This window comes from Trichoplusia ni, chromosome 17 (genome assembly GCF_003590095.1).
Source record: "Trichoplusia ni isolate ovarian cell line Hi5 chromosome 17, tn1, whole genome shotgun sequence".
Taxonomy (NCBI): domain Eukaryota; kingdom Metazoa; phylum Arthropoda; class Insecta; order Lepidoptera; family Noctuidae; genus Trichoplusia; species Trichoplusia ni.
This window is the reverse complement of record NC_039494.1, coordinates 9201497-9215372: the sequence shown is the minus strand read 5'-3', so window position 1 is coordinate 9215372 and position 13876 is coordinate 9201497. Positions and strand designations below refer to the sequence as shown.

Genomic DNA, 13876 nt, shown 5'->3' with positions numbered 1-13876 from the left:
TGAAGAGTTTGTTTGTTTGTTTGTTTGTTTGAAGGCGCTAATCTCAGGAACTACTGGTCCAAATTGAAAAAATATTTTTGTGTTGAGTAGACAATTAATCGAGGAAGGCTTTAGGCTATAAACCATCACGCTGCGACTAATAGCGAAGATACAATGGAAAATGTGAAAGAAAAACAGGACGGGTATAAATCATAACTTACATCTTCTTCTACCCACGGGAACGAAGTCGCGGGCAACAGCTAGTTATCTATATGATATTTATGAAATAAATCACGCGTATTTATCGGGGTAGCCCGACTAGTTTCGGACCCAACTGGAATCCTTAATCATGAGCTGACGCGGCGGGCGAGCGAGACGAGCGCGTCATTTATATTACACGGTTTTTTTTTCATATTCCTATATTTATTTGCATTCCATAATGTTACAAGAGATGTTTAAAGCTCTAATATATATAAGTGACGGATAGATTTATACTTTTAATGAATAATCTCAAAATGGAAGAGGTATTATGTTTCTTTGGGACTTTGGACTAGATAAACTGATTGTGTTGATTCTTTCACTTTACATGAAATTGTTGTCAATTGGTTCCATAAAAAATATGATCAAGCTTCGGTAGTTTTTATCTGAAGTTGTACATTTTTGTTCTTAAAAAGATATTGTAGTTTTCCCCACGTATTTATACATACACATTTCTTCGTTTGCCGTTCCGGTTGGATTTTTCAGCTAACAGATTGAAATTTTCAGGGTAGCTTCAAACCCGATGACAATGCAATTTACAACTATAAAAACAGCTAGACCGATTTTGTTAAAATTTTAACGGAGTGACATTTAAAAACGTGGGTTCCTAGGTTTTTAAAATCTGTTAATTATGAATACTTACAGTTGGCCCTTACGTCTTCTCTGTCATCATACTCAGAGCGGCTGACCGGCGCCTTCGTGTAGCAGTCGAGATCAACCTCAAGTGTATCGTTCTCTATGTTATTTAAGAGAGAGCTCATGTTTGTGGCCGCGTCTTTCAACTCCTTGGAGAGAGGCTGAATGCTCTGAAATTATATTTAGATTATATCATCATCATTACCCTAGTCTTTCCCCTACTGTGTTGGCGGCTTCCAGTCTAACCGGATGCAGCTAAGTACCAGTGTTTTACAAGGAGCGACTGCCTATCTGACCCCCTCAACCCAGTTACCTGGGCAACACGATACCCTTAGTTAGACTTAGTTAGAATGGTTGTCATTTAACACACACGTCTTTTGTTTGTTTGTTGTTCCAGCTGGATTTTTGTAACTCAATTTTGAGGCACTTCCCAATAAGCTAGCAGACAAAGCAGGTCCGATTCTGATAATATTTGAATGGAGTGGATTAGTTGATTTTTAAATCTATTAATTGCACGGAACCCTCAGTGCCGAGAGTTCGACTCGCGTTGATCGGTTGTTTATCGATATAACATATTTTGACAAATTTGATTATTACATATAAACTAACCTTCAACTCCTGAATTAATAAAACTCCATATCCCAAAATCGTCATGAAGTCATCGGGAGCTAGGATTAGCTTTCCTGCAATACAAATAAAACAAAAACCATGACATTAAATCTAGAAATCTAAATCCCTACTAATATTATAAATGCGAAAGTAACTCTATCTGTCTGTCTGTTAGGCTTTCACGTCTAAACCACAGAACTGATTTTAATGAAATTTGGTACAGAGATAAAGTTGACCTAGAGAAAGAACATAGGATAGTTTTTATCCCGGACTTTTGAAGAGTTCTCTTGTAAACGCGATATAACCGACCTCAACGCGGGCGAAGCCGCGGGCGAAAAGCTGGTGCCTCGCCGAAATCGGTCAGGTCATATGAAGATTAAAATTCAGTTTGTGGATAGTTTTAAATAGGAAATAGGCATTTTTTTTCTCCAAAAAGTTAGTTGAAACTTACCAATCTTCGTACTGCATTTATCCAAAAGCTCGGTCAGTTTCCTCACAATTATTTTGATTTTGATATTATTTATGTAAACAATCTTGATACTATTAAATGTTTCCTGCAGAGAGAGGGGCGCCACTGTTCTTGATACGGAACCACTGCTTATCTACAAAATAAATATAAATAAAGGTATAAATAAACTTATAAAAGCTAGATTTTATAGTTACTTGTGCTGCAGATTTCAGAATATTAGATTAATAACGGTTTATTGTTGCGTTTTAAATGGAATCGCCCAACTAGTTTCTGACTAAACCGAACTCGCGTCATTTCACGATTAAGGTACGAAACTAGTCAGGCGATTTTAATAAATACGCGTGAGCATTTAATAAATCATTAACTAAAGAGTTTGTCTACTTGGTTTCAGTAATTCCACGACGCTGTTTGAATTTAAATAACATTTCAATGATATGCAAAACTGTCTTCAGCTAAATAAAATATGTATAAGAAGAAAATATATTTTAATGACAAAAAACTTATGAAAACAATTTGACAAAACAACAGCTTACACTATAAAAAAAAACGGATTGATAAAGAACTACCTCTTTTAAAAAGTCGGTTAAACATATATATCTATATCTTACCTGTATTAACGCATGCAACACATCTTCTATAATCTGTGTGTATGTACAAAGCCACTCGTCCATTCTCGTACTTAATTTTTCATTCATAATTTGTGTTTTAACTGTGAATCTTTCAAAATCGTCCTCCAACTTCAGATTTTCAAAATTGAAAACCTCCTTTTTTTCATTTGGACACGAAACGTCGGCTAGAGCAGACGTCACTTGAAATTTATTTTGCGTTGGAATTTTCGTTATATTTTTTGATATAAACGTATTATTTACTATAGGTTTAGATTTAAGATCAGTCTGTGTAATATTTCGAACTATTTGCCTTAATTCCATTGTTGGATTATTATTTTCATTGATTTTAACCGGTTTAAGTTTAGCCACGTTAATTGGACTATCACAATCAAATAAACTATAAGTTAAATTGTCTTTAGGTACATTTTTAACTTCACAATTTAAACTGTTTTCTTTAACTAAGTTATTTTCGTTGAATGTAGCATGATTTGGGTTTAGCAGCTTTTTTGGTGTGAATGGCGAACTTGGATTGAAATTGTGCTTAAAATCGTTTAGTTTTTTATTTTTGATGTTTAGTAAGTCGGCTTTCGCTTGAAGATAGGGATCGTTGGTGACAAGAATCTGAAAATAGAATAATGTATTTAATCCAAGGTCTAGAGAGAGCTGGAAGGAGAATAATAAGAATAGATAGAAAAAAAAATGTCTTTGTTCTGGAACGAGACAAAAAAAAATGAGACAAGAATAAAATTACTCTCTTGATGTTAAGACAAGTCAACAATTTATTGAGGAGAATTTTACGAATTTATATTAAAAACAAGTCAGTGTTTTTTTCTCTAGAGGGCTCAATTTTTTATATGGGGTGTATAAATCGCAAAGGATAAAGAATGGCTTGGAAGAGAATCAGGTAGGACTTTGCCCAGCAGTGGGATCTAAGATAGACTATATAAAAAACATATTTAAAGATAAATTAGTTTTATTATACTTACGACATGATGATTGAAAGTGGTGGCTTGGAAGCAGCATTTTAATACACTCTCAGTTGTAACCATTGTAGTTTCATCATCGGGGCAAGGTTGAACTTTAGATAAAAGAAAAATAATATTTTAAATGCTATACACGAATAATTGTGATGGATATAACATGCACAAACAAATACACACACACATGCACAATTATAGCTTTACTAGCGGTCGCCCGCGGCTTCGGCCGCGTGGAATATCGCTGGAAAGCATAATGATGCGGACAACATCACATACATTGTTCTGAACCCAAAGTAAGTTGCTAAAGCACTTGTGTTATAGAATTCAGATACAACGAAGGTACCACAAACAACCAGACCCGAGACAATGTAGAAATATGAATTTTTACATTGACCCGGCCGGGGATCGAACCCGGGACCTCAGAGCTAGCGACACCTTAAAACCGGTGCGTGCGCCACTCGACCACGGAGGTCGTCGTGTTTTTAAATCGTGTTTTTTTTTTCTTGTTCAACAAAACAAACCTTATGTTACTTTTAAGCCCTCAAATAACATATTGTGTGCAAAGTTTCATAATGATCGGTTAAGTATTTTTCGCGTGAAAGCGTAACAAACAAACTTATATTCAAACTACAAGTAGTAGTGGATTAACACACTGGAGTAAGACTCGACACTTTTGACATTACATATGTATAGATTTACTTACAATTTTTATTAAGATTTATGAAGTGATTTTGAAGATACCCAGACTAAGGACAAGCATTCGTGGATCACACAAAAGCTTGTCCTACGAGGTTTGAACCTCAGTTACACTTACGTATATAGTGTGGTGGCAACGCGGCCAGTCGTCTAGTAATTTGTCTCGCATTTTTAACCCGCTGTTGTCCCTGACAGTCGCCGACACACAGCGCCTCAATGTCCCGCCGCACAGCGTAAGGGATTAATAATTTGCATTTCGCGTCTGAAAATATGATATAAGGGTTTTAAATTCATTGGTTTCAAATTTTAATCTAATATATAAAATGCTCGTGTCACTGTGTATGAAATTGAACTCTTCTGAAATAGCTTGACCGATTCTCACGAAATTTTGTGTGAATATTGGGTATATCCGAGAACAGGACAACATTTATTTTTATTATTTTTTTTTCGTATATTTTTCCTTTACTATGGTAAAACAACGTTTGCTTAGACAGCTAGACTTATATATAAATGGGACAAAGACGTCAAAATGTTATTAAAATTATTTTCAATAATTTAACCGACATGTCGGCCCTGAAAATCATACTTAAACTTTTTACCTTATAATCTTTGGTAGATGAAAAACAGAAAAGTATAATTTATGTCTCAAACTAAGCAAATCTTGTATTATGAGTATTAGAAAACTGATTATCATACTTAAATATTCCTAAATACATAATTTATATAGACAATCGACACATTACGACTGACCATGCTTATCACACAAACAATATGAGCTTGTTTGTCACAATCACGCCTAAACAGCTAAACCGATTTTGACGAAATTTTGCATATGGATAGCTTAAAATCCAACGACGGCGATAATAGACAAACACGCAGGCGTAGCTGCAGCAAAAAGCTAGTAGACTATAAAAACCACTTACCAGAGAGCACAATTTTGTCTATAGCCTCGTAATATAGGAGTAAGACATCCGTATCCGTGACTAAGAACCAAGTATCGCTTTTTACGTGATCCGTTAAATACTTTGTCTTGTTTTCAGGAGCGAATAGAGACACATTCTTCTGTATTTCAGGTCTTTCTAATAACTTTATGTTGTTACCTTGGTTAGTAGTTGTCTGAAAATAATAATAGTTTTATTTATTTAAAAAACGCAGTAAGGCATTTAATCCTAGTATCGCGGGGAGTTTTACGTATTCAAGTCACATGCACAAAGACACCCAGACTCAGGACAAGCATTCGTGAGTCACACAACCGCTTGTCTTACGCGGGGATCGAACCGGAGACACGTCGCACCCAGTGGGTTTGGCATGGTGACCTCAACCACTCGGCTATCCGAGCTGTTAAACAATAATAATATTGTTCTATTATACTTAATATATCAAACGCGAAAGTTTTTATGTATGGATGTTTGTTAATCTTTCACGCAAAAATCACTGAACGGATTTGGACGAAACTTTGTACACAGATAGTTTACAACCAGGATTAACATATAGGATAGTTTTATACTGATTTTATGTTCCCGTGGGATCATTTTCAAAGTATAGCGAGCGGACTTGCGGGAATCAGCCAGTCAGTGGTGTAGAATCAGGAGGGCGGCAAAATTCAGAAAAGGCGGCAAATTATCATGTACAATGCTTTTTTTCAGATGCCTAGTTTGAGGCGCCAACGTGTGAATCCCGCCCGGGCGACGGTGACCACAGCTACGCCACTGCAGCCAGTTTTAATATAATTGCGAAAGTCTATCTATGTCTTACGAATTTTTCATTAATTACAAATAAGGTAATAGGTAGATTAGGGGGTAAAAAAAGGTACCGTTTTTACTGATGCATTGCTGTCTGTTCGTCTATCGCCAGGCTGTATCTCATGAGCGGTTATAGGTTGATAATTATGTTGAAGCTATAAAAAAAAATCGAGGTTAAGCAAAGCTGGTTACGGTCATAAATATATAGGGTGACTTTTGACATTTGAAAATTCGTAAAGGAAATTCAGTGTCGCGATTCCTGTTTTTCATTATTGATTATTATACCTTAAATAATGGAAGCTTTAGTTTAATGTTTTTAAAATGAAATAACTATATTTAATTTTATACTTACATTTGTATTAGAAACAATAGTATGATTAATATGATTATCATCAACTTTCTCAATGTTGCTCATATTAAATGTAACCCTCTTTCTAGGTGTTGGCTTCTTTAGTTCAAATACTTTTTCTGAAATAGTAAAGATTCTGCTTATATCCTTTAACATATATTATAAGTACTTGCAAATTCAGCTATGTAGGTAATGCTGGCAAATAGTTAAATTACTTGAAATTGCTCATTGATAGAAAGTTGACTCAAATGAATATTTGTGAATCAAAACAAATTTTTTGATTAATTTTTAAGAAAAATATTTTTTGCACTTTCTTTTAATATACTGGTGGGATTCCCCATTCCCACTGTTGGGCAACATTCCGATCCACTAACTCTTCCAGAAGGGATGAATATTACCCTGCAACTTTGCCCTTTGCTGTTTTCTTAACAACACTTATGAATAATAACAAAAATATATAATAACTAACTTTCTGCAGACCCATTGATGCCAGCATCAATAGTCTTCCTTCGTTTAGCAATTAAAAGGAACCGTAAGTCCGTACTTTCAAGATTCTCAAGCATTTTTTCTTCTTCTAAGCCTGGTTCCTTATTTCTAGCAGTTTCAACTTTATCATCAGGGGTTAAAGTTGAAATTTGATTGTTTTTCTCTGGGGTAAAAGGCAGTATTAGTTTGCCACTGCTGTCTTCGTCAGATGGTTGGAAATCTTCGTAAAAAAATATTTTTTTAGGTGTAGAAGTTCTGAAATTATGTTGTTGTACTTGATTTTCTCCCTCGAAACTCAAAAATAGGTTCTCATGAGATTTGCTACGTTTATTTTGATTTATTTCTGGCCGGTCTAAAATCTCTGAGTCCGTCAGTGATGATGACTGTGACGTTTGCGTAACTTTGTCAATCAAAGGCTTTTTGGTTTCTTGGCCAAACACTGGCAATTGTATTGGTGCCCAAACTATATTTGGTCTTAATTCTTGGTCAGGAGCATATTTGGAAAAGGAAGGTTGGCCAAATATTGGTACTGGTTGAACATAAGGACTTCTTGGTTCATAATATGGTCTGAATGATTGTGTATTGGTGGTTGATGGGCCAGCTTCAGGTGGCTCATGGGAGCTGTGACGATAGACAGGTACGTTTTGTAAATTACTTTCTTTTACACCTGTATTCTAAAAAGAAGAAAATTATGGCAGTTTACAGCACAGAAGAGTTTTTAAGCCAATTATTGGAAGGTATTTTAAATTGATTCATACAAGAATCTCATAGAAATAAATATCTTATTTGAAACTATAATAAAGTTTTACTTTTCTGTATACATAGGGTTAATTAATGTGGATAAGTATATTTTTGTTGGTGGAACCTGAAATTTTCAACTATTCAAATGGAAAAAATATTCATGGAGTAAATCAAATTATATTTTTATTTATAGTGATCAAGATTTTTTAATGTATATATGTATATGCTGTCCAGATTTAATTAACAAAGTGCGTTTGGGTGCAATTAATTTTATGTCACCCAAGCAGGATTATGCACGGAACATGCACATGCTTACGACGCTCTTAAAGAAAAAAATAAGTTTAAAACAATGTGTGGCCTGTGCAATGGGTCCAATTTTTGAGTATTTTCGAAGTTACACACAACATGTAAATTCATAGTACCTACGGATATTTTCTTGTAAAACAATGATGCTAACTTATAATAAAGTAAATCGATCTCAAATAGAAAAGTTGTATTGAAAAAACAACTTCAGAATCGGCACTTGCCGACTAACTTTTACTTTTTTATTACCAATACGGAGTTTATAAGACTCGGTTAAAATATTTAAATAAAAAACTTACATCAACATCAAAACTCCACACAGATTCACCGGTAACTACATTGAAATAATAAAATTTGCCAGGATTCTTTTTTGACGGACACAGTAACCAACCGCTTTCAGAGTCGGTTTTCTTATTTACATTCATTTTGAAACTAGATATTAATTATGTCATGCATAATACTAAGAACATTGCAAAATAATTGTCTACTTAAACTACTTCTAGTCATATTAAAGAGAGAAATATGAACTTGAAAAAGTTCTGAGATTTTTGCTTACACCCGCGAATTTTTAAGTTTGGGTCAGCAAAAAGAACAATTACAAAGGGTCGCGTTCCAGATCGTTCCAATTCTTATTCTTAAGCATAAATAATTTTGTTCTGTGTCTTTAACTCATAATATACTATTCTAAAACGATTTTAGGCAATTAAATCGTTGAATAAAAAACAAACAATAATAATAGGGTGACTGCAAAATTAGCAAGTACATCAGTTTGAGGTATGTACTATTTCGGGAGTATTCAGTATTGTCAATTTGTCATGCTAAAAATATTCGCTTACGTTACGAACTGTCAAGTGTTTAATGCGTTTTATTCTACCCTATAAAATACAACATTAAAAACATTATACTTACCAACTCGGAATGCTGAATTGACTCACACTTTAAGCTAAAGCTTCCAAACGGTGTAATCACATATTATGGAATTAAACGCTGAAGGAATGCACCTGTTTTTACTACAATACTTATTTTTATAATAGGAAAAATAAGGATACCTTTACAATCTATCTCTAATCGTTCAAATCAATTTGTCGCAGTTTAGACAATAGTTTTAAAGATTAAAAAAAAACAAGGAATGAGTCAACAAAAAGGTTCACTTTGTTAAGTTATTACTTTTTTATAACATTTATAATAATCCTTACTAATAAATATTCCTATTTCTAATAAGTATTACTAATAAATAATAATCCTTATCCTTATATAAATATTATAAATGTGAAAGTAACTCTGTCTGTATGTCTGTTACGCTTTCACGTCTAAACCACTGAACTTATTTTAATGAAATTTGGTACAGAGATAGAGTTGACCTTGAGAAAGAACATAGAATAGTTTTTGGCCCGGACTTTTGAAGAGTTCTCTTGGAAAAGCGATATAACCGACCTCGACGCGGGCGAAGCCGCGGGCGAAAAGTTAGAAATATATTAAATACAGGAACGTTATTTTGTAAAAATGCAATGCAAAGCACGATTTATGAAGGTAAATTCTAAAATAAATACACTGGGAAAAATTAAAACCAACAGTTGTAATAAAAGTTTTATTATAAAATAATCTTAAAGCTACCAGTGAGCAAATTGATGCAACTATCTCAAGTTAGGAACGATCACAGCTAAAACTAATCCCATTTGCAATATTCTTAACATTTACACCTTTATTTCATAAATTTTCAGAAAAAAATAGACGAAAAACGATTTTTAAAACATCAAAAAACTATTGTAAATTAAAAGTTATTTGGATTAATAAACATTTGCGTTCTACGCTGCTTGGATTTAATCCCACGTCAAATTAGTGTTTTAATTGTTTATCGTCTACTTTTATCTGAATTTTGCATTTACCCTTAGCCATATTATTACAACACATACGTTGTTTAAATATCGATGCCAATCGTGACACTATAATGAAATGAAATTACTTTATGGGCTCCTGAAAACGTTTACAAATTTACGATGCAAACTTTTTACTGGGCCATCATGTTATCAAGCCTGAAATTCAACTCTACTATTAAAAAATTGCCAGTGATTTCAATGTTGTGACGAGAACAGGACTATGGGAACTCAGTTGGGTCTGTTCGATTTGTCTTTACAATTTTTCACTTATAACTTCGTTGTCTATACAATAGTACAACAAAGCAGTGTTCAATAATTCTCATGAGTCAAACATTAATTTAATATTACAATTGTTTTGTGAAGGAGAAAATTAAAAATGTTCAACTAAAATTGGCGCCCATAACGTAATTATAAAAAAGTTGTATTGCCATAATCTTTACGTAAAGATTAACGTATTTGGTAGTATCAGATAATGAAATTCTGTATTTTATAAACATGACGATGCGTAATGTTATAAACATAATGATTTAAATTATATTTAATTATTTATATAATATATTTCATATCATTGAAATAGTAAGTAAATAGGAGAATTCAATTAGATAATTATGTACAGTAAGTAATCAACTTAGTAATGTCTTTTTGCGATTTTTAAATCGATAGAAATCATATTTGATTTAAATTTTTTTGGACATAATGCTACCTTTCAACCGCTACAACAGATGGACACTCAGCCACGTTGTTCCGTCTCGCTATCACACATGTAACGGTTTTACAGAGGTAATAGGCCTCTGGATTTTAAACGAATTATTTTTATATTTTACCGATTTAAAAAACGCAATAGTAATTATGACATTTTTATGTCTGGAAACACTGAGGTAGATAGAAAGAAGAAAATTATGCTTTTCAAACAATTTCGTATACTTTGGCCATGTCATGATAATTATATTATTCAGTCTTTATAACATTGTTACCTTTTCCTTTTAAAAAACATGTATTGAGTCGAATGTTATTTTCTTTGAAAATAAATTGTTAGATACTGAAGCTATTTAGTTTGATTGAAAATAATATCAGACTATCGATTCTCTTAAAAATTACAGCTAATTATTTTATTCATTTTTGTCCAAATGGAATAGAATTAATAAAAAAAAATGTTTGACATATTTAAGTATCGCCATCTTTGATTTTCTTTGCATACGAATTAAAAATGTTTATTTATTTATTATCTCAATTAAATTGTAAATTTAAACCGAATTACAAAATATAAATGCATTATTTAAAAAATATCGACTCAATGACATGCGAAATCTATCGATTGCGTAAAATTAGCTAGATTTAATAAACGATTCTTTTTCGAATGCAAATATTTTGCTATTACGTAAGTTTTTACTTTTAAATATTAAAATCGATTTTAGACTATCCTGTTCTTGGTTATTTATGTATATTTGTTTAACTATTAAATAAAGGCCTAATAATAACATGGCTGATGATATTATTATTGACAATGGCGGTAAAATTACTGTGACGAAGTAAACTGCCCATTTTATTTGTGACGGCAGGCCTTCTTGATGCTGAAACAAAAAAAAATTAAATCAAAAATGAAAATGATATTAACGATCTAATTTTACACTGGTAGACATATCTTACTGCATGGAAAAGTTATCAAAATTATCAATAAAAAAATTATCGAAAATATTGTATGATGGTACCAGCCTATATTCATCCCACTGCTGGGCACAGGCCTCTTCCCGTATAGGAAAGGGTTGAGTTGTTTTGTCTTTGTAAGTAGTTGCTATTAAGACTTTGGGACTTTTAAAATCTTTATTTTAAATTTAGTAATTTCAATCCAATATATTAGTATTGCCTTTTTTACGACTCCCGCATTAAACAATGTAATTCTCGTGTAGCCGGGTTTCACAAACATTCAAATCACATGCACAAAGACACCCGGAGTCAGAACAAGCATTCGTGGATCACACAAATGCTTGTCCTACACGGTGATTGAGTCCGCGACACGCGCACAATGCTTTTGGCGTGGTGACCTCAACCACTCGGCTCTCCGTTGTTCACGTTCCTGTACGATTACCATAGGCCATAGTAGCATAAGTATTTGAAACATTGTAAATGTTGTGCAGATGAGGTAACTTACATATTCACCCCAGAATAAGGGTATGATGGTGTTCGACAGTTTGGCGAATTTCTCGTCGTAGCCCGAGAGATCGTTGATCCTCAGGTTGCTCTGCATCCGAGCCACTGCCTCGAAGGGAGTACCGGTGTACTGGAAAATTAAAATAAAAGCTTGTTAACTCGGAAAAAACATACTCGATATAGTTTGACTTGCATATGATGATTAGAGTGAATAGAATTAGTTAGATGGGATGCTTAGAATTAATGCGGCGATCCCGGTAAATACGACACAAAACACTGTTGTTTTTTACTCCTAACGCAGAAAGGCATTGAATCCTTGTGTCAATAAACAAAGATTAGATAAAAAATCGTGGATCCCATAAATGCTTGCTCTATGCGAGGATCGAAACCGCGACACGTCTTGCCCAGTGGCTATCCATGTCATCAGTCATCACTGTTCAGTCAAATTATTACAATTCCATAATATGACTCTGTAAAGGTATAGAGAGGTTCAGAAATAGAGTAACTATGAAGCGATGATATATAATAAAATTCCAGAATATATTAAAGAAATCTATCAAACTAAGCTGTTTAAAAAGGTACTTAAAAAGTTCCTGATTGAAAAATGTTTTTATAGTGTTAGAGATTTTTTAATGTAGTACATAAGTATAGTAATTAGTTATAGAATAATATTTTTAAAATATGTATGTTCAATTAATACCGTTCTAATTTGTTATTTTATTTAAAAAAAAGTTATGTTTGTTAAATTTTTGTATGCTAAACTGTGGCAAAACATGTCTGGACTTAAGGGTTATGTCTGTCATTCCCAATTTTTTTCCTTCCACATTTACATTTCTATGTTATGTTACACATGTTTATACAAATAAATATATCTTTATCTTTATCTTTATCTTTATGAAGGAATGTTAAATAAAATACGAATACATTTAGCATAAATAGCAAAGGGGACTGTGTCTAAACTCAAAAAACCTTAAACTTTCCAAACCATCGTTGACATCAATAGAAAACGCTTAAATGTATGGAGATGACAGGTCAAGGTCATGTGACCTTTCGTAACGAAATGTCATTTTCGTATATGTTGTGTCAAATGTGGAATGTCACTTGGTTATTTTCAGAACATCGATTTTCTGTCATTAATACTTACTCGCTCGCTGCCTCAACTCATGATAAAGGACTCCGGTTGGGTCCGAAACTAATCGGGCGATCCCGATAAATACGCGTGAGTAAACCGTTGCATCATTTAATTAATACTTACAGGCTCCAATATAACGAATGAGTTGTGTTTAAATCTGTCTGGTGTCAGTCCAGTTACGAAGTGGTCTTTTGGAACGCCCCCCACGTAGAAATGTGGGAAAGACACCACCATCGGGAAATCTGAAAAGTTCAAAAATGAGATATAAAATATTTTTTTTTATGAAAACGTCTTCCGTATCAAAAATGTAATGAAATTGCTTTTCCGGGTGCCAGTCTCAAACAAAAATACTTTTTCCCACATTTTTTTTTACTAATTATCTTGTTTTTTCGTTCCAGTTGGATTTTGCAACTTAATTTTGAGGCACTTCCCGATAAGCTAGCAGGCTGAAATTTTCAGGGTAGCTTCAAAGCCTATTAAAACGTCTCGACCGATTTTATAAAATATAAATGGACATTCAAAAACGTCGGCTTTGAGATTTTTTAAATCTATTAATTTTATTTAACTTAAAATTGTCAATACTCACTAAAGTAACATTTAGAAGCGTCACTCAATCCAGGATGTAGACTAGGGTCGGTGTCATAGCAATCAGTACCGTTGGAGACCCGGTCGAAAACACTCTCGGAGAGGTTATACCGGTATAACGGAACGTGGTGCATTGTCAGCTCACCTGGTAAAACACAATGAGAAGAATATTGTACCTAATTATTTGATGCCTAGTATTGTTAGCCCCTAAACTTTAAAGCAGTTTATCTTCGTCAATTTTAGTTTTTTTCTTTTTTTTTCAGAAAAAGGTAAAAATA

At 33.4% G+C, this 13876-nt stretch overlaps 2 protein-coding genes across 3 annotated transcripts in view; both read right to left on the bottom strand.

Annotated features, from left to right (window-relative positions):
• Nucleotides 1-838: 838 nt before the first annotated feature.
• On the bottom strand, nt 839-7577 carry LOC113502596. 2 transcript variants are annotated; one of them, XM_026884222.1, is made up of 10 exons: nt 6796-7577; nt 6330-6445; nt 6049-6132; nt 5159-5351; nt 4354-4497; nt 3546-3637; nt 2560-3180; nt 1934-2084; nt 1483-1556; nt 839-1043 (listed from the first exon to the last, which is right to left on the bottom strand). In XM_026884222.1, the coding sequence occupies exons 1-10, from the start codon at nt 6887-6889 to the stop codon at nt 867-869; spliced, it is 1746 nt and encodes a 581-aa protein (XP_026740023.1). In that variant the 5' UTR covers nt 6890-7577; the 3' UTR covers nt 839-866. The 2 variants fall into 2 exon arrangements, with proteins under 2 accessions (XP_026740023.1, XP_026740024.1); XM_026884223.1 differs by lacking the exon at nt 6049-6132 and having other exon boundaries at nt 844-1043; nt 6796-7576.
• A 3175-nt stretch (nt 7578-10752) lies between these two features.
• LOC113502309 (scavenger receptor class B member 1-like) overlaps nt 10753-13876 on the bottom strand; it is a 51760-nt gene continuing 48636 nt past the window's right edge. The window contains exons 9-12 of the mRNA XM_026883826.1: nt 13600-13743; nt 13137-13255; nt 11883-12011; nt 10753-11304 (exon numbers count right to left, since the gene is read on the bottom strand). Of these exons, the coding sequence (XP_026739627.1) occupies nt 11059-11304; nt 11883-12011; nt 13137-13255; nt 13600-13743 (638 nt within the window). The 3' untranslated portion in view covers nt 10753-11058. The remainder of the gene's footprint in view (nt 11305-11882; nt 12012-13136; nt 13256-13599; nt 13744-13876) is intronic.